The sequence below is a fragment of the Gymnoscopelus microlampas genome (genome assembly GCF_963454915.1).
Source record: "Gymnoscopelus microlampas genome assembly, chromosome: 12".
NCBI lineage: Eukaryota > Metazoa > Chordata > Actinopteri > Myctophiformes > Myctophidae > Gymnoscopelus > Gymnoscopelus microlampas.
The window spans coordinates 19,294,364-19,316,630 of NC_139949.1; the positions used below are offsets into that span (position 1 = coordinate 19,294,364).

Below are 22,267 nucleotides of genomic sequence, written 5' to 3' on the forward strand. Positions count from 1 at the left end.
ATGAGTACCCCAACCACTTTCCAGGGACTGAGGGTCAATGTCCCTGGAGAGGAGATGAGGACCAACAGGAAGACTCAGTTCCACCTCTCTCAGCCTGGAGACGACAACGCTAACCAGCTAATGTCAGTGGGTGATGGGGAGCGAGAGGGAAGGGTGGCAGGGGAAGCTAGGTACAGAACCAGCCCTCTACCCCCCTTAGTCTTTCAGAGTGATGCCCAGGACAAAGTCCTGATCTGGGGCTCGGAGCAGCGGTGCGTGGAGCCTGAGGTCCGTGAGTTTGAGCGGTTGGAGTGCCAGGAGATCCACACCTTCATGGGACAGAGGGATCCAGGGGAGGACGAAGAAGAGGAGGATGATGATGGAGGGAGCATGAAGGACGGAAAAGACGAGGGTCTGATGTCCATGTCCTCCAGCTCTACTGCCAGTTCTCTGTCGGTAGGCGCGCGTAGAAATGACAACGACAGCAACAAGGTGGGGGCCGCGATAGAAAGGAGGAAGGCCTGTCGCAGCTCTGAAGAGCTAGACACGTGTGTCACGAGTTCAGGAGAGAGGGTCGATGGCAGATCCAGTGGAGGAAAAGACATGGAGAGACGCAGGGGAGGTCTGAAGGAGTCCAAGTCTGAGACAAACGTATTTGTCTCCTGTCTGTCCGCCGTGGCCCTGAGCGGGAGCCTGGCGAGCGCTTTGGACAACAGTGGAGAGGCTCAGTCCTTCATGTCTCTGTCCAGCCCTAAGACAGACCTTTACCCCCCCAACACCACTACCTCAGCCCAGACCAGGAGAAGGGCGCCCCTTGCAGATCCTAACTGGAATCCTCCAGCTCTGCAATATCAGACGCAACGTGAGCTAGAGGGTCATCTCGAATACTACAAGCAGAGTCAGAGACATGAGGATGGGGGTCACCATAGAAATGGGTTTTCCTCCTCTGAAGGAGGTTTAGGCCAAAGGAGGAAGGCAGGGTTCGAGGAGAGGGTGCTGCCTCCACGACGACAACAGCTCGTGCGACCCCTCTGCCAGACTGAGACGGAGAGAGGGAGGAGCTTATCGGAGCCAACAGCCGAGGCGCAGCACAAACGAACGGGGCAAACGCCATCGCCCTCCCCCTCCCCAGACTCCCAGCGACGTGGCATCAACAGAAGGAATATAAGGTCATCCCTCCGGGAGCCCTCAGATGTCTCCCACCTCTACAGCTCCCCCGGGGGAGCGGCACCACCCAGACAGCTCAGCCAGGTTTCCCAGAGAGAGGCTCTGCCCGTGGGTAAGCAGCCTGCCTCCACCCTAGAGAAGAGGCCCCAGAACCAACTCACACACCGCAGGAACTGTTCCAGCCCCAACATGTCCGGGTTTGGATCCAGGGCATCCACACCTCCCCAATCCCCTCTCAGGACACCCCAGAGCTCTCCACGTAGACAACCCTCGATGTACCTCACCTCCAGGACAGTCACTGGGGTGTTGAGACCCCCCCAGCCAGGGGGCGGCCCGCCCGCAGACGCATCCTCTCAGGGCTACAGCAGCAGTGGCCTAAGACCGCCAGTCAAAACTAACATCAGCACAACGGGAATCCCCAAAGCGCCTCTTCATAACCAGCAGAGTACCCCCGCCTCCATCTCCAGAGAGAGGTCCTTATCTCCTAAATACACCCCAAAACCTAAAGGAGTCCGTCCTAAAATCATCACCTACATTAGGAAGAATCCCCAAGTCAAGCCGCAGGCTGTCGACGGGCCATACCAGGTGTCGTCTCTGCCATCCAGGCTCTCGGCCTACCAAACGCAAGTGCCCAGCTCAGCTAAAGACGCGCCCATGGACCCGTCCAAATCCACGGCGGAGACCAGAGGAGCCCCGGTGCTGAGCGCTTCCAACCTGCTCTACGAAAAGTACCGGCAGGAGGTGCAGACCAACAGCATGTTCTCATCGGGAATGCTGGGCAGGAGCATCAGGCCCCCTGGACACACGCACACCCTTCCTCCTCCACACACTCACACTGCTCCACACACGCACCCCCACAGCCACACGGCACCGCCCAAGCTGGGTAGAAAGGCGGACAACTTCTACGGGCCGCTTAATGACAAGTACACACCATCAGAGGTAAGTGATATTGTAATAGTAATGAGGTAGTTTTGTGTGTGTGTGTGTGTGTGTGTGTGTGCGTGCGTGCGCGCGCGCGCACGTGCGTGCGTGTGTGTGTGTGCATGTGGGGGGGGGTATGTGTGTGTGTGTGTGTCCTTTACAACTTAGTTTGTATGGGTGTCAACTACTGCAATGGCTGCCTGCATTGTGTCTCTTCCATGCAGGAAACAGTTTGCAGTCCAATTGCTACTGCAGCCCTACGTTATATTGATTCCTATTTCACTGGCTAGAAAAAACACATTAGACTTCATGCTGAGATCCAATGCATACCTGATGAGGGCACAGCTCAGGCACATGGTTAAGATTGGGTGAATTCATTTACAATGCAATCACAGTATTGATCAATAGCACTTGTCTTCACAGCATACTATCTTATTATTATAAACATATAGCTTAATAAGCATAAAGATAAAGCTTGCAGACATAATGTTATCAGTTATCGTCTTGCCTTGTGAATTGCTGCCTGCTATTGAAATTATTTGTCTCTGAATAACAGGTTGAATTTCAATATACGAGGTTAAGCTGGGTTAGGGTTTGGGTTAGGGTTAACCCTAGCCCTAACCCTAACCAAATTTAACCAGGAATTTCAAATTGATTCTTTCCTACATGTTTGTGCCACCTCCAGTTGTGTGACGGAGGGTAACAGCAGTGTAATTACACAACAGCCTGGAACAGAAGCATAGAGTGAGAGAAGTGAACAATATTATAGCAGAATAGTGGTGAGATGTTGTGCAACACAGTGACATAATAAGCGGTTACTCAATTAGCATTGAGTCATGAGCACGGCTGCCACAGTCCTGTTATGTTTCTGACACACCTCGTACTATATTTACCCCACATTACATTATTCTATTTAGAATTAATCATCTTGAGCCATTTCAACAACATAATTTCAAAGCTGTTAGTATAATCGGTTTCAAGGGGTTGCTTATTGACTCTGATTACATTATTCTTTTAATTGATGATTACATTGTTTCATGCTACATTTAAATGCAGAGACACTGCATGAAAGTTTGTTGAATACAGAAAATACATATATTCCATTTGTCTGTAATTGTAACTGGTGGCGTAGTGGTTAAAACACTCTCCTCCAGAATAACCCAGCTGGGTTAGTGTTAGGACTCAATGTCAGGGTCCCCCCAGTACTTACTAGCTCTCCCTTTGACTGTCTCCTTGGCATCGCTATTCCTTCTCATTAAAAATGAAAAATCTCCCTTCTGACATAACACTTTCCAATGTGTTGTGCCCAGAGCCCACTCTGGAAAATCAGAACGACCCTACAGTACATATAACTGATCAAAACGTGTCATTTTACATACAGTAGGCTGTTGGCTGGCGCTGATTCTCCAGGTCAGAAAGAGTGGGCTTTCGATGCACACATTGGGATGCGTAAAGTTTGTCAGATTTTCCACATTTAAGATTGAAATTAAATCAGTGGAAGTCCCCTTAAACCCTAGGCTATATCACCAGGCTTGTTAGTCCTGGGGCCAAGCCAGATTTTGGTACCACCTAAGGTGGCCGTACATTTTTGGTATTTTCGTATTCCTACATGTCTCTAGTTTATATTTTGGTATGATACATCTTCCAATTCAGTAGCTTAATGACAGTAATCACTCTAAACCGGCTAATGTATCCGGTAGGAGACACAAAGTAGAATCTTTGTGTCTCCTACCGGAAATACACCCGGGCATCAAATTATTGCGACAAAAAAACAAATATATCCATGTATTCAAGGCTTCATGGGGTGTGCAATTGATAGAAAATAAATCATTTTTTGGGTGAACTCCTCCTTTACGTTTCCCAGGGGGACTCTCTACCCATTCAGCTATGACCGCACTAGACCGAAGGAGGGTCAACTTTTACAAGCTTATGGAAAGCAGTCTTTTTGCAAACACCAAAAATCTGAGAAGTTATCAATTGCACACCCCATGAAGCCTTGAATACATGGATATATTTGTTTTTTTGTCGCAATAATTTGATGCCCGGGTGTATTTCCGGTAGGAGACACAAAGATTCTACTTTGTGTCTCCTACCGGATACATTAGCCTGTAGGTAGTGATAACTGCCATTAAGCTACTGAATTGGAAGATGTATCATACCAAAATATAAACTAGAGACATGTAGGAATACAAAAATACAAAAACTTTACGGCCACCTCAGGTGGTACCAATTTGTGAAAATAACAGTGTTGTGTTGGACTTGGCCCCTGGACTATGTATTGCATTTTTATAATTTGATTTTAGACCAAATGTATTGGAAACAATTAAGTGGGCAAAGTGGCTTGTATCTCCTTGATGTGTTATCCTCTGCTAACATAATGAACCCTAGTTGTACAGAATACACATGATAGACAGGTCCACCACCCCCCCCCCCCCCTGCAAGTGGTATTTCAAAATACCACTTCTTGATCCACAAGAAGCAGTAACTCCTTGGATCAAGTGCTCCCTTTTTGATTAGATTTCCCTCAAGCTGTCAGATTTCATTTGATCCATGTTTTTTTTTTCACGCTCCCTTTATATTATTATCTTCTCCCTCACAGCATATGTGCATTATGAAAGAGGGAGCCCTTCTAATAAAATGATAAAATTATGTTTTATCTGGCTTTATGAATGTTCAGTCAGGCTGCAAGCTGAACTACACTGCAGCAGATTCATCTACTGTATTGGATATAGCCTACTGAACATGGCAATGTGATTGTGAAGTCATTCCAATGACTTGCAATGCTGCCACATAGCCTTTGTTAAAGTCATATCTTTTCTTACTGAATGTGTTTGATAAGAAATGGACCAACATCTGTCCAAATATCGTAAAGTCTTCACACATCACAAAGCAGTCTCATGCAGTATACATTCATAACATTTCTAGCAGAGGGAGCTAGCAAATAAAGAATGAGAGCTATACTGTAGCAATAATGCTTAAATATTTAATAAATACTGTAAAATAATGAACATCAGGGTCGAAAATATAATAGCCAGAGATCCCTGTGCAGCTTATTTGAACCCCAGCATCCCTATTCTGGGATAAACATTACATTTGGTGAAAATTGCAATCTACAAGCTCGCAGTGCGTCATAACGTCACACATCGCGGGCTTGTAGATTGCTAATTTCAAGAAGATCTTTAGTGAAGCGAAAACAGGATGGCAGCCTAGTATAGAGCCCTGAGGAACTGCAGTCAACTAAGTAGCCTAGGGTTTAAGTGGTAAAATGTTTCCAGTTCTAATATCATATCAACTGCCATTATTTTGAATTCTAGACGGGCAGAATGGCCAGCTATGGTGCTAGCACTGCCGAGGACCCCCAGCGTCACAAAGTTGCTGCCCAGGCTGGCGGTGGTGGCAGCCTGCTTCGCACTGGCCGAGGGCTTCGATTGGGCTTGGGAGCTGTTACTAGGACAACAGCAGGCTCAACCATGGGCAGAGGACCGGGACAGGGTCAGAGGTCAACCCTCATGTTCAGCCAACCCGTACAAGCTGTCAGCCCTGCAGCCAATCAGAGAGGCCCAGATAACACAGGTAAGAACATGGTTGTATGCTTCTGGTCTGAGTAGATTACATTGATTTGCATGAATTGCTACTGCCCCCAGAATGTTAGTGAGCCTCCGTGGGCACTGTAATAACATAACACCCTGGATATTTGATGGTAATATGATAAAAAACAATCAAATCTGTAAACCATGACATCTTTGAGTGACACAGAGAGATCATGATGTGATCTTCTCTCCTATTATGAAGACAGAACATAGATCCTTCCTGACATTTACAGTGTAAAACAAGTTGAAAGGTTAGAGGCAGTGTTTTCCCTCATTTCGTTCCAACAGCGTGTATAGTGTGAACTGACAGAGTTGCAATAGCAATGGTCTGACATATAACGGTATGTCCACTTTAATGTAGTGCAATATTTTAATCCATTATACTGTGTTTTGCATGTATTTATGCAAGTTTGCTGATGATGGATTACGTCAATTGAGCCATATGTGAGAGAACACCAGTGGTCCCTACTTTAATTTCTTTAGCAGAAAACAAGTGAGGTGCCACAGTGGGTTTGGCTTCATTTCAACTTTTAAAGTGTCAGATTTTAGCGCTCGGTTGGCGCAGACGTAAAGTTCCTGTCCACCACAGCAGAGACTGTGGATTTGAATCCTCTGCGGTGCCTCCGGCTTAGCCAGGGCGTCCATACGAGCACAATGAGCTATCTGTCGCACCGGTTACTCCTACAGGTTAGGCCTGTCGGCGGGGAGGTTGAACTGGGTTGTAGGGCGTTCACCCGCCCTCCCTATGAAGCTCCTCACTGGCAGGTGGAAAAAAAGTAGTGACAAGACTGTGGGGAATTCAGGAATTTGCATGACGAATAAATTGGGAGAAAAATGAGGAGAATTGGGAGAAAAATGGGGGAAATAATTGGCTGCTCTAAATTTAGCAAAAGTTTGATGTCAGATTTCATTTCAGCGGGCCGTCATGTGATGCATTAGAGGGGCTGCCTTATCTTTCTTCTCGTTTGCAGCAGCAAGCAGTCGTGGGACTGTTTTCCTCTTTAAATTGGCCAGAGATGAAGGCAGCTCATTAAAATGCATGCGTCTGAAATTAAGTTTTGGACGATCTCATTTGAAAGCTTGAAGAAGCACTCTGGCAGGCAGGGTGTTCCACAAGCACCGGCCGCCTGCTGCATAGTCGTACATTGAAACATTTCCTGCCTACTACTGGTTTGATGCAGTAACTCCTGTTACTGAACAAACACTCTATATAGCAATGCTTGCTATCAGAAGTGCTTTAACACAACACAAAAAATATCACTTACCCTACCTTTATCAAAATGATTTGTTCGTTCGTACAGTTTGCACAAACGTCCAAAAGTCTAACTGTTCTTGTTTTTCGCCTCATCCTGGTGTCAAGATAAACGTGGATCAGTGTGTGTGCAATAGTTGACCTATCTTAAGAAGATACCATTTAACACATTGACTGCCAAGATATTAAACATATCTATCTATCCCCATGCCAGCGTTATTTTACCTTAAATCAACGATCGTTGAAACGCTGTGGAAGATACATTGTGTGAAAAGAAAACACGAAAAAAAAAGTTCCTGTGAGTAGGTGGAGGGATCTGTGAATCCACAGGGACAATAACGTTGCAACCGCGATCCGCCATTTTGGGGCTTTGGTCCGCTGAAAACGGGTGGTTTTCAATGCAAAAAAAAAGAAACTGAGTTACAGGCTTACATTCATACATACATACATACATACATACATACATACATACATACATACATACATACATACATACATACATACATACATACATACATACATACTGTATGTTGATTTTTTAAACTTTCGCTTTCTTGGTGGGTTGAGGCATTACTGAATCATTAATACACACCTTTATAATTCCCATAAGAAACATGCCTCTGTGGTCTTTTGACAATGCTGCTGTGTACATTCTCATCGATCAATTCTGGAGACAATGTTTAACTGCAAGACACGGGTTGCCGTTCCGAATTCTTCTTTCGTCTTTATTGGCATCTACAATCAAAGTTTCTTCTCTTTTCCACCTCCCTGGATGATCAGTGCCAACTGCTACAATATCAACTGATGATGATAATTAAAATAAGTCTGATAGCAACAGTTACTACACCGGAAACATTCGCTCCACTGGACTCAGTGTCTTTATCCTCCTCATTAGCCGTGTCATCAGAACACAATCTGCTGTTTGATTTCATCCAACTCAAAGTCGTCTTCATCTTCCTTTTATGGACAACCACTCAAATCCCCTTCACTTGGAGATTGTGGGAATGTTTAGCAGCAGGGTAGGTTCATCTTCCCAACATGGGGGGGAACCAAGCAATAGACATAGACATTCCTTTGTGCCGCTAGCTATGAAGCTGTATAACGAGGCACACAATGGTTGCTCAGCTCGCTCAGTAGACTAATTGCTCAGAAAAAAGTCACCCCCAGTGTTAAGTGAGCGGTGCCTATGATGAGTTAATTTCATTAATCTATATATGAACTATAGAGGAACAATGTTAAATCCCTGTCCATTCATTTCAAAAGGCTGCTCAACAGCGGCACTTGAAGGTAGGTCACCCAGCTGTATTCAGGTGGTACTACTCTATTTGATGTGTGGGTGTTGGTATTCAGGCGGTACTACTGTATTTGATGTGTGGGCAGACTGGGCACTGATATTCAGACAATACTACTCTATTTGACGTGTGGGTGCTGGTATTCAGGCGGCGCTACCAGTAGCGGCTGGTGGTGATTTTGGGTGGGGGGGCTATAAGACATCCATTATACTAGATGATACTCATAGTTCACCCTGCAGCAACAGCATCACATTCCAGATAGCAAGCTACAGCAATGACACTACTGTAGGTTATCTATACTTTGTTATAGGAAATGCTCCACAACAACACAAGTACCCACAACAAAACAGAGGTTCCACTGCTCCAGTGAACGTTGTTTGTACAGTATGTGCAGATACTGTAGCTGCTCTCATATCATGATTATTGGTGGTGGTGCAATACTAATAATTTGAGCCTGGAATGATCAAATCCTGTGTTGAGGGTCACACAAGATTAGCATGCACTTTATAAACAAAACAAGACCAGAACCAGACAATTAATTAAAAGGTTAGATTATTTAAGTCTGCTTAAAACATAGCAGCAAGTTGTATCTATGAACTGAAACTCATCTCCTCCTACAGTAGACCTCATCCCATGTTCTTTATCACTGCTACACACACACACAGGCTCTCCCTCCCTGTCTGTCTCACACACACACACACACACACACACACACACACACACACACACACACACACACACACACACACACACACACACACACACACACACACACACACACACACACACACACACACACACACACACACACACACACACACACACTCAGTCTGTCTAAGAGTACTGAAAATTAAGGCCCGGCCCTAACTGGGCCCTACTGGGCCGTCCCGAGCAATTACCATACGTTTAGGCCCGAAAACCCCATAAAGGTGCCATTATGTGGTTAATGTCCTCAAAGTCACGCATCTAACAAGCTTTGAAGTGAGCAGATTGGACCTTCCGTTACAGAGATAATGGCCAAAACATCTTGAAAACTTCCACTTTTGCCGATTTTCGAGGGTAAGACACTTTAGTCCAGGGCTACTCAACTTAAGATAGCTCAGGGGCCACTCAGCAAAATACCAAAAGTCCAAGGGCCGCAAGCTAAAAATGTCGGTCCTATTTTGGATTTTTCGATTTTGTAACACACTACACATTGTTATTGTTATAAGAAAATGTACATTTTGACATCATATTCTTTTCACTGTACCTGTTTATTTTGTGTGTATGTCCAGTGGCATCAGTTCAGCAAAAGCGCGGCCATCAAACCCCCCCCAAAAAAACAAATGCATAGAAAACTATGCATTATACCTGTAACAATTGACGCACCTGTATATGTCTGTCTGTTTGTTTTTGAAAAAAAATGAAGCAACCCATATATTTGAATGGAAATGTATATTTTTATCCTGTGCTTAGAAGAAAAAAAAAGACGTAGAGACGCTGCGTTGGGGCCGCATGCGGCCCGCGGGCCGCGGGTTGAGTAGTGCAAACACAACGAGTTTCCCTGGTTGGACGTAGCGCATGGAAGGAACACGTTATTCCAACCAGTTCCCTTCTCCTCCATCAGGCTCTTGACACATTGTTTCTTTCTCCACTGTGGATACGGTCGTGTGTCTGCAATTGACTTAACCGACTGAAACTCTTGTCGGTTTTTCTCCACTGTGGATAAGTTGGTGTTTCTTTAGACTACCTAACTCACTGACACTCTTGTCACACTGTTTTGTTTTTCTCCAGTGTGGATACGGTGGTGTCTCTTCAGATGATTCAAATGTCTGAAACTCTTGTCACATTGTTTACAGTGGAAGGGTTTCTCTCCACTGTGGATACGCAGGTGTGACTTCAGGTTACCTACCTGACTGAAACTCTTGTCACACTGTTTACAATAGAAAGGTTTTTCTCCAGTGTGGATACGCAGGTGTGTCCGTAGATTATCTAACACATTGAAACTCTTGTCACACTGTTTACAGTGGAAAGGTTTTTCTCCAGTGTGGACACGCTGGTGTTTCTTTAGATCACCTAAGCTATTGAAACTCTTGTCACACTGTTTACAATAGAAAGGTTTTTCTCCAGTGTGGATACGCAGGTGTCTCTGTAGATTACCTAACACGCTGAAACTCTTGTCACACTGTTTACAATGGAAAGGTTTTTCTCCAGTGTGGATACGCAGGTGTCTCTGTAGATTACTTAACATACTGAAACTCTTGTCACACTGTTTACAGGTGTGTTGTTTCTTTCCTGTCAGTTTATGTGTATTTACTTCTCCTGGTGGTGTTATGAAGGCTGTAAATTGTTGACCGAAAGATCTTGGTTCATCTGTGTCTCCTTGTTTCTGATTGGTTAAAGAGCTGGGTATTTCATGACAGGCTACTGAGGGAATTTGTCCATTCTTCTGCATTTGGCAGTAGCGGTCATTGTGGCTGCTCTTCATGTGTTTATTGAGAAAGACCTGAGTTTCAGAAAACTGATTATCTCTCTCTATACCTCCATCGCTGTCTCTCATTTTCTCTTTGTTTCTATATTCCATTGTCTGTCTTTGTTTCTTAAATCCATTGGCAGTAGGCTACAGCTTTGAAGTGGACGTGTAAAGACATCTTCACACTTTATATAGGCTGTTCAGAGTTCTGGTCTTACATCAAACACAACACAAACTGTTGCCAGCGTGCCTAGCAATGCCGATTTGTGCAGGCACTGTAGCAGTTACTCCATGAGTTTTTCTCTGCTGTACTTTTTTATTGTCTCCGCCAGGAGACATTGTTTTCACTTTCCGTCCCCCCCCTCGGCCAAGCTAACATTGGTCAAGCCTCACGTGACATGTGACAATACGGTGAAATAGTGTGATCTGATTGGCTAGTGATTGGCTATAGCGGCCTATAAATACATGTGTCACTTTGAAAGAGTCTTAGCCTCTTTCAAAGTGAGGTAAGACAGGAATAATCACGAAATGGCTGAGAAATGGCGGATACTGTAATTGGATAGGACACTTACACAGACAGGACAGATAGGACACTTACACAGACAGGACGGATAGGACACTTACATAGACAGGACGGATAAGACACTTATACAGACAGGACGGATAGGACACTTATACAGACAGGACGGATAGGACACTTATACAGACAGGACGGATAGGACAGTTATACAGACGGATAGGACACTTCATGTCATGTTACTATGACACAGTAACATGTTCTATTTTTTGTAAGAATTAGAACATAAGAATTAGAACATTCCCAACATTCCCAACACAAGTCTGCTGGCGGAGACTTGTGCTCCGAGGAGCACTTTTTCTAGTTTCATTTTAATTTTTATTAGGGCCCGAGCACTGCACAGTAGTGCGAAGCCCTATTGAAACTGAAAAATGACGTATATTTAAAAAAAAAGGGGGGGGTGGCCTAATGGCTCAATAGTGCCCCCTACAAAAGTTTGTGCTTCAAGCCCGACAATACGGTTTCACCTACATGTATAAGAATCGGTACCCACCTGTATCATGTCCCGACTTACTCTTGGAGCCATGACCTAAACCAAACAGGAAGTCGGCCATTTTGAATTGATAATGGCGTTTTTGTGCATTTCCTTGTGGAATTTTGAGTTTTTTTTGGAAAGAACGCATCAATGCGATCTTGGCCATCAAGTGATGGATTTGAAAGAACGCATCAATCTTGGCCATCAATGTGTTAAGACAATTCTGTTGATTACACAACAATTAATATACTGTACATCTATCATCCCTGTCTTTTTATTGAGGCAAATATAGCCAGTTGTCTTCCAACTACACGCTAATAGCTAAACTTTAACAGTTTGAAGTTCATCCATTAGATAAATATTTATCATCACGTTGCATCTTATCTTATCTTATCTTATCTATATATACAATTTGAATCCTGCGCCATGTCGGTTGTCTGTATGTATGTATGTATGTCGCCAGTGTGACGTCATATGACATCACGGTCGTGACATCACGACATCACGGTCGTGACATCACGATGAGACACGCCAGTGTGACGTAATCTCACGACAGTCATTGGAGAGGTGATGCACGTCACCTCTTTCTGAAGTGGGTACTTTCAAAGCCTGCCGTGGATTTAGGAGAGCACAAAACTCTCTCTCACACTGTGAGGTGCCTGTAAGGTGGCACTGCAAAGTGAACGACGCGTCACGCTAGACGTTCGGGCCGCGTAGCAGCCCGAACTTCTAGTATATATACAATTTGAATCCTGCGCCATGTCGGTTGTCAGTATGTATGTATGTAGCCAGTGTGACGTCATATGACATCACGGTCGTGACATCACGATGAGACACGCCAGTGTGACGTAATCTCACGACAGCATGACATCACATCCTACCTATAAATAGGTAGGATGCACCAGTTCGACGGCTTCCATCCTCAACACAACCCACGCCGACGACCCTTTACACAAATAAACTGCTAACTTCATCTCCTGCGATTTCAACTATCTTTTCACATTGTACACCACTGCACACTCCCCACAGGTCTGCCATACCAGGTCTGAGTAATCACAAAGTGGGTTTTGGTCATTGGAGAGGTGATGCACGTCACCTCTTTCTGAAGTGGGTACTTTCAAAGCCTGCCGTGGATTTAGGAGAGCACAAAACTCTCTCTCACACTGTGAGGTGCCTGTAAGGTGGCACTGCAAAGTGAACGACGCGTCACGCTAGACGTTCGGGCCGCGTAGCGGCCCGAACTTCTAGTCTAATACATTTGTCATGCCACTGGTTGTTCAGCCACAGCAGGCGCTGTAACCCAACAGACTAATCCCTGGTGCATACTCCATTGTCTCCTTAACCCATTATGACCTGAGGCCGATTCTACAAATGTCAAATGACACTATTCAATGTCAAGGACCACCCAAAATGATATGTATTTGGCCGTGGACCCCCATCTCAAAATATTTAGTTCCAGGGAGCCCCCCTCCCAGAAGCAAAGATTTGATTTACAATTTTCCGCTTTAAAAAATATATATATTCAAAGATTTGCACAAATGTTCATGATTAAAAAAAAGCGCCGATCTACAAGCTTATAGGGTGCCTTGTAGATCTGCTATGAGCTTGTAGATCTGCTATTTTCTAATAGCCTAGCCAAAAGTATAAAATAATGCTTAAAGTGGTTAAAATCTAAAATGACAGATGCTTTTCCCGGTCTCTCGGTGCCAAACACGTTAAAAACACGCTTTTCAGAGAGTAGCGCATCACTGTACTGATTTCAAGTGTTGTGTTGAGCTTATTTGTAATGTCAATGTTTTGTGTGTTATGCATTCATGCAAATCGGCAGGCCTAATTGTTTTGTGCTCATGTCTGTAACTTATTTTGTGTTTGCTACAGTACAACAGAACAATGATAACCAAAATGGTAATGGCACTTGACACTATTTGCCCATTGCTATAAGCTGTATTTGCCCTAGTAGTCCTAAAGTAAAAGCCTTTCATAAGCTTCTAAAATATCAGCACATAATGTATGTTAGTGTGTTATGATTGGCTGCTGTTAATACCCTCACAAAAACATGTAGTAATCCTGGTCGCTATACCGCCTCCCCCATGACAGCCTGACGGAGGGGAAGGGAACTGGTTGGAATAACGTGTTCCTTCCACGCGCTACGTCCTACCGGGGAAACTCCCCCCTGTCAGGTGACAAGAAGGTCAGTTTGCTCTCATGCATTGAAGGAGGCATGAGCTCGGCCCTGGGCTCCCTAGGCTGTGGGGGGGGGGGGGGTAGCGCCCAGGATCACACATTGGCACCGGGTGAAAAAGGGTTACAAAATCGTGGGATCATTTTTTTGGGGAAAAAAATAATTATTAGTTAATAATAATTATTTCAGTCATTATGGAAGAACTCCAGTCTGTCCACCCAACTTACAGTATACCATCCCCGCACCCTCCCCTGTCCCTGGCTGACTACTGTTTCCACCCAGCTCAACACTGCGTACCAGTGGTTCTCAAACCTTTTCATGTCAAGGACCCCCAAAATGATATGTGTTTGGCTGCGGATCCCCATCTCAAAAATATTCTGTGCCAGGGATTTCTCAAAAATAGCAGATCTACAAGCTCAGCGCGGCACTCGGTGCCACGCTATGAGCTTGTAGATCTGCTATTTTTGATTAGCCAAAGTATAAAATATGTATAAAGTGGTTAAAATGATTGTGACACTATATTAACTAATTTAGCTGGGGGCCCCCTGGTACCCCCCCAAGGACCACTGGGGGTCCCCGGACCCCACTTTGAGAACCAATGCTGTATACAATACAATTGTGGAACACACTAAGCGGGGACTTTTGGAGAGAGGAAGAGACAGAAAGTGCGGACAGAGAAAGACGTGGGCACAGACAAAGACAAAGCACTGAAAGTGAGGAGCGTGCTATGGTTGGGTATAGCGTCACAAACAAAGAAACAGACAGAGACATGTGATGTGGATGAAAGATTCAAAATGAGGCGAATATGGGATTAAGAAAAGGATAAAGGATATGTTTCCCCTTCTCTCCGTAACCATCCACCACCATCATCTTTTAAATCAGCTTGGGGCTCTTTGGGGAGGGGAGAGGGGGCGGGGGGTGGCATAACTCGCATCTTCTCATCATCTCCCAACTTTGACACTAACACACACACACACACACACACACACACACACACACACACACACACACACACACACACACACACACACACACACACACACACACGCACACGCGTGCACAGGTTCACTCCCACGCATACGGGTACAGTCAGAATTGCATCGCAGCCAGTGGAAGACTAAAGCGAGCAGTTCACCACTCATTGTGCACACCGCTGCAAGGCAATGACATTAATCACTCCCATGCATGCTTTATCTGCACACACAGTCTCCCAGGATATGATAACCCAGACGGAGTGCACACTACACACACACACACACACACACACACACATATATATATGCAGTACCTACACACAGACGTAAAATTAATAAAACAGCAAATATACAGTATGTATAGTCGTAGATACACAAGTGTGACAATCACATGTACACAAAAACACACACACACGCAGGCAACCCACAACCACACACGCATCACATACATACATATAACTGTTCAGCCTGGTGTTGTTTAGCACCAGGCCTTCCCTATCATAATCCCTATTAATGCATATGTATGGGGTCTTAGTGATGCGCGGCCCTCTGGGGGAACTACAGACTTTGAAGTGCAAAACAATTAACGCCTAAGTAATGCCAGTATCCCCCTGCTGGCATCATCCTTCTTTTCCCCCTGTTCCGGCCTGCACCAGGGCCCCCCCACATACACACATGCACATACACACACACACACACACGCACACACACACACACACACACGCATGGATAAACACACACAGTCATCACCAGTATGAAGCACAGCGCTGTATGTAGCATGGATCAGCAGGGTGTGTTTATGCAGGGGGGGGGTTGTGGATACTCTAAAGCAACTCCTGGGGAGATCTGTCTCATTTGACTCGTGCAGATGTGTGCTGATGTTACGTAAATATCAAACACCAGTCTGTGTTTGCTTGTATGCTTTGTGCGTGTGTACGTGCGCGCCTCATTGTATATTCATGTGGTTGTGTGTATTGATTTGCTGCCGCATGTACAGTGCAATTGTGCACCACACGCAAAATACATGTTCACGCGTGTTTCATCCAAAACTCATCAACACTTTTCCAAACACCAAACATCACATAAGCCGATTTCACAAATTCATACACGTTGAAACAGAGCAGTGGGGGGGGGGTGTATTTCCTCAGAATGAAAGCCAGTAAGATCAGTTGTTACTGCTATGGTAGTCAGAGTCATGTGAGTTAGACAGCATTCCAGCAGTGGTGGTTGGATAACGTGCTGGTGTTGCTAAGGTGTCACCCATTACAATTTATCAATTAATGTTTATTTCACATTCTCTCTTCAGAAATGTATCTTGAGCCCTTTCCCTAACATTTTGGTTACACAAAAATAACATTATTGATAAAGATGATAAACATTGTGACTGTTACGTATTATCATACCCTGGCACACGGCATAACTATAATTCACATTTTGGATTTACAACCTACACTCATATCTATACATTTTTTAAGATTTCACAAGAGTGTCAGAAAACTAATAATGAAAAGTTTAAACTTTGTTGCACTCGAGGCACCAGAATATTCACGGTCCAAATACTTTTTTTTATCAGGGGGTAACATTTTAAGGTTACAGATGTTTCTGTCTGTGGCCATCATCAGTGTACAATAATGTTTGATCATCTTTTTTATTGCAAACCAGAAAACAAATACGGATGAGAACAAAGGGGAGAGAACATTTGTATTAAATTGTAGAATTAAACTGTAGGCATTTGCAATCTTTCTTCAATGAGGAAAAGCAAATTGCAGAAAGATTCTCCTAACCTGCTACATTCATCATGAAACCACCCATGGCTTCCATAAATTGTGTACCCATCTCCTCCCAGCTTACACTGTCGTTAATTCAGCCATTTTGCTTGAGTGCCTCTGCAGGGAGCGGGGTGCATTAAAGTGGTGAAATTGAATAACATTCAATTTAACGCCCTATAGCAGAGATCAATGTAGGCTGTCTCGAGTCACCTTGGTTTCTAATTAAAGTGGGTTGTTTTTTTCTCCCTCATTAACGTAAATGTCTCGGAGGCGCTATTGACAGTTCTGGCCCTGATTTTGTAATGCATCTCAGAGGTTGCGTGTTTGCCGTGTGCATTAACATTTTTATATTCTTAAGTATGTAGATGAAGTTCTTCTGGTAATAAGACAACATTTCAGAGGAGATTGATTGGTTGGATGGTTGGTTGGTTGGTTGGTTTATTGATTGGTACAAGGAGAGAACAAGGTTTAATATAAAGGTTGATATTTTTACCTGATGCTTTTCCAACACCTGTACCTGAAACAGATGGGTATAGAAAAATAAAACGGTGCAGCAAAGTCACATTTCGTTTTTATAAATTAGCTGCAGCTGCATATTGTAATGTTATATGAATAATGAGTGTTTTCAATTACCGGGAGCGTGGGCCTGTGACATCTGGCCCCCTGATTGGACGGTTGTCAGGCCCACTTCTCCGCCTGGTCTCTCAGAGGGGATGAATGGAGGAGGAGGAGGGAGACAGGAGCGAGGCCATTTATCTTTAATGATTCTGACCCCCTCACTCAAGAAGAGCGGGCTGCAATTTAACCCATTGAGTCCGGGAACGCATCTCTGTCATTTTAGTTTGCTTTGGCTATTCAAAAATAGCAGATCTACAAGCTCGTATCGCGGCACGAGTGCCGCGCTACGAGCTTGTAGATCTGCTATTTTTGAAAAATTATGAAAATTTGGGCAAATCTTTGAATATGTATATTTTTAAAGCAAACATTTGTAACTCAAATCTTTGCTTCTGGGGGGGTCCGTGGAACGAAATATTTTACAAATGTTTGCTTTAGAAAATATATATTCAAAGATTTGCACTATTTTTATTTTTACTACTATAAGATTTTTCTAAAAATAGCAGCCAAAGACATAAAAAATTACACACAGATGCGTTCCCGGTCTTAATGGGTTAATCAATGCGGCACCGAAGTAGAGATGGAGGGAGGAAGGGCGGGAGGGAGAGAGAGAGAGAGGGGGGGGGTGAGGATGTGGACAGGAGCTCTTGGGGATGGGCTTTGATGGTGGATGGGTGTTTCAGGGTAGCATCGTTGACGGGACCCTCCCCCTCTCCACCTTTCCCTCTCTCTGTCACTCTCTCTAGCTCCTTCCATGTGTCTCTGACTCATGTACTATATTGTGGCTGTCGGGTGGAAACCATGTATGTCCAAAACTGTTACATTTAAAAATAGAATAAATTAAAAAAAGAACCATTCCATTCAAACGTATCCTATAGTAATTATTTAGTCAGAAGCTCTTATTCATATTTTTCAGTTATTAAATATTTATAAAATCAACAGACAGACATAACCACTTTCACTTCAAAAAGAAATAAAAAATGAGTGAGCTTGTAGATTGGCAACTTCTTTTGTGTGACACTCTAGTATGATAAAGTAGGACTTTATCTTACGAAAACATACAAAGACATACGGAGATACAAGGTTTCTGCCCGACAGCAAGGATATGCACACGAGGCAATCAAATACACCTGCGCGCGCACAGTCCACACACACATCCATCCACACATGTCCACTGCCATGCCTGACCTGTCGATCTTCAAGAAGTGGAGTGCTTCTGATTCGCTTTTTCCGCCCAGTTTGGGTGTTGTGTTTACTGTGCAGTGAGCATTGAAGCTCACAGCTGTGCCAAATGGAGAGGAAAGGAGGTCTGTCTACCTTATCTCTCCAGCCAGCAGGACATAATGCTCTTCCCCTGCTTGGGATCAAGGCCCTGTGCTGAAGGCTTCAGCAGCCAAAGATTGGGAGGAGGAGGAGGAGAAGGGTGGTGGGGGGTCCCCTACATGAGGCCTGTGGATTTGTTCACTGACCGCCGCGCGTGCGTGCGCGTGTGTGAAAGAGAGAGAGACTGCACATTTCAACTGTTTTGCTGAGTGCTCAGAACGAAGGTTTCTTTTGCTTACTACTACAACACTGTTGTGTTGCTGTCACTTACAAACCCATGATTACTCTCTCTTTCTCTCTGTGTTCTCTATCAATATCCTGTCTCATGTTCTCTCTTTCTTGTTCTTCTGCTATGCTTCATCGTTTTTTCCTTTCTTAAGACCTCATCCACAAATCCACCAAAACATCTAAAGGATGTCCTCTTTTCCTTGATAAAGGACCCTCTCTCTCTCTCTCTCTCTCTCTCTCTCTCTCTCTCTCTCTCTCTCTCTCTCTCTCTCTCTCTCTCTCTCTCTCTCTCTCTCTCTCTCTCTCTCTCTCTCTCTCTCTCTCTCTCTCTCTCTCTCTCTCTCTCTCTCTCTCTCTCTTTCTCCTTTGCTTTCTTCTAATCTTTTAAGGATATGACAGCACCCCTGCTGATTCACTGCTTGGTTGATATACTGTACAATCCATACAGGAAACAATCTTTTATTCTTGTCTTCCTTGGCCTTGCTGGACCAAGTTGTCGGCCTGCTTCAGCGATTTCCATTTCAAGGATAGGCATTTACAGAGGAATTCTTGACACAAAGATATGAGTAATGCCTGCCAAAAGTGTCACCTGTGACTGAAACCTATAACCTATAACCTTGTAACATAAAGTGCACTTGTCATATTTCATGTCGCTGAATCCCAAAACTTGGCACCAGATGTAAGCAGCAGTGGCATGCTGCCTAGCCTGTCCGTGTGGACAGACTGAGCCAAAATGTGTCAGAAGCAGTAGAAAGTCGTCGTCTCCTGTGCAGTTGGTCGTTAAGGATGCATTGATCTAGTTGGAACAGTCATGCAGAGAGTTTTTTCTGCAGCCCAACAGACCTTAATCAACCCAGGATGTTAAATGATTCATGGGAAAATTAGTATTCTGTGTGTACTGATCTGAACCTCCTGTTTGGTGTGCAACGAGTTCACTGAGTTCACGAAAGCACACGCACATGCGCACATGCAGTAAACACACACAGAACACACAAAAGGGAGTATCCGCCAGCGGTAGGCTATTTCCAGTACTATATTTGTGGTGTTGAAACTTTTCAGCCACCCATGAAATAGAGGCTATTATTCTGTCAGCCCTTAGTGTACCTCCTCTCACTGGGGAGCTGTCCTTTCAGCACCACACAACACAGGAAAACAGTGACTCACCATTCAGCACCACATACCACAGCAAACCGGCGGTGACTCACACAAAACGAAATACCAATGCAGCTCATTACCAGACGAGTGGGCGCTCAGGGAACGGTGCTTTTGCCTCGTTTACCATTGTCTGTATTCTTGATATGTCTGTCTGGCTCATATACTGCACATTCTGTTGGACGAATGTTTGACCTCAGGAAGGCTGAGGCTTTTTCTGCTTTTCTTAACATAACTGTTAGGCCCTGGCCCAGGGGAAACCTAAGGCGCAACAAAAATGTGCTCTCCCCCTTCCCTGATCCCAACGATGACCAACATACTGGTTAACAGTCCAAGGACAATTTATTATAGTTTAAAAGTAGTGAGTGTCCAAAACAACAACAAAAAAATACCTAAAAACAAAACATAAGTGGTTACGAAATGTTCCCTACCTCCCTAACCCAATACAGCATTAAATAGCATTATACAAAAAGGCCTCCCACACCTACCCTTTCATTGACTGTTTATCTTAAAATGTACACTAAAAACAACACTACAATTAACACAAAGAGCTACAGTTGGTCATGGTGGGAGCCAGGCAGGAGAGAGAGTAGTTGACTGGTGTCAGCTGCACTTATATCCTGGAAGCTGTCAGGGAAGGTAAATCAAGGAAGGGACGCGCTAGACGCTGGGCATGCGCCATTGACGCACATGGGTGGCAAACTCGCTCTGGAAGTTTGATGAAATACATTGCAGTGAATGAGAGTATATCACAGATTGCTTTATGATTACTTGTTTTTCAATGTGGTTTTATTGAAGCATCTAAACAGCGGCAGGTATCGTTTCTGTAGTAGCGCGAGATTTGGTTGTCCAACTGGCAACGATGGACAGTCTTGCAACACTTTGGCACGTTCATTAACTTACTTGCTCTTTAGATACATAAAAGTATACAGTGTGCACATCGAAAAGCAACACAGCGGAAAACAATGTGATATGTGAAAAGTGTGATATGTCTTCTTTTACTTTCCTGGACCGAGTATTTTACAAAGGACTCAGTCGTTCAGAAATAGTGATTATTTATAAGCTGGTCCATCATTGAAGTCCCGGCGGCAGTTTGCCACCCAGTGCGACGAATCTGCCGGCTATTGCTGGCTAGAGAAAATGACGTTGGTGTCTCTTTCTTAATTTACCTTCCTTGGTCATCTCCAGGCCAGTCAGCACCCAGGTCACCTCCTGCTCAATCACACAGTCCACCAACCATCACACACCACCTGGAACGAATCATACACACCCACTTCATCAATCACACATTCATTTACAACTCAAAGGAATACACATTATCACATACAGTATAGAGCCAATCCACATACAAATAAATAAATACGACCTCAAGGTCATAACAATAACAAAATATTTGAACGCTTTTAGAATACCTGTTATAGACTCATTCAATAAAACTAATTTCTTTCTTGGACCACATGAACTGAATTTGTCCTGATAACCAACCGAGATGCTACAAATCAAATGGCTTTTCTTCACTCTGTTTGTCTTTTTCTGTTTCTCTGTTTGGAAGGAACAGTGTGCTCTCCTACACTCTGTGCCCACACTAATTAAAGCACCTGTGTGTCTGTGCTTCCTATTCACACCCTGTGCATGTTAATTAAATGCCCGCCACCATAGAACAACAAATTAACCAAAATAATATTCCAACACCAAAACGTAAATAACAGCTCCTACTGTATACTTGCTCTTGCCTTTCTTGTTACGTTTAAATAAAATTTCTACTGCCAAATGCCAGTCACCAAATAGACAAATAAACAATATTTCTTGTGTGTTCTCTCAACAGAGGAGCAGAGTTTCACCCCTGCATCCACACCTTCAGCTCCAGTCCCAGCTCCAGGCCAATCTCAGGCCCCCAGGACCCTGCTTCCGAAAGCCAGCCAGTCAGGCCTTCGCCCTCCGGGCTTCACCTCGAGCCGCCTTCCCCCGGGTCGCCTGGCTGCCTTTGGCTTCGTGAGGAGCTCCAGCGTGTCTTCGGCCTCCTCGGCTCACTCTGCTGACAGCGCTCAGAGCGACCCCTGCAGGACTGGCCACTGTGAGTACCAGCAGTCTATTATTCCTGTTGTTGTTGAACGTCTAAAAGTAGCAGTTTAAGACTGTATCCGTTGGCAATAGGGACTCTGGGAACCGTTATACCTGTAATACCTACACAGGCACATCCTTCACTGCCCTCCATTTCTGTTCAAGATGGACCGTCTTTGAAAACACTAACAATATAGGTTGCTACTGTGTTGTGACTGCGTCGCAAGTACCCATCATCATCACCACCATCTGCTGCTT

General features: G+C 44.4%; 1 protein-coding gene across 1 annotated transcript in view; it reads left to right on the forward strand.

The window, feature by feature from the left end:
• The window catches only part of mtus2a (microtubule associated tumor suppressor candidate 2a), a gene marked incomplete at both ends in the record, with an annotated part of 64,314 nt that continues 42,047 nt past the window's right edge, over window positions 1-22,267 (forward strand). Inside the window, 3 exons of the mRNA XM_084074200.1 lie at window positions 1-2,085; window positions 5,382-5,640; window positions 21,774-22,022. Of these exons, the coding sequence (XP_083930326.1) occupies window positions 1-2,085; window positions 5,382-5,640; window positions 21,774-22,022 (2,593 nt within the window). The remainder of the gene's footprint in view (window positions 2,086-5,381; window positions 5,641-21,773; window positions 22,023-22,267) is intronic.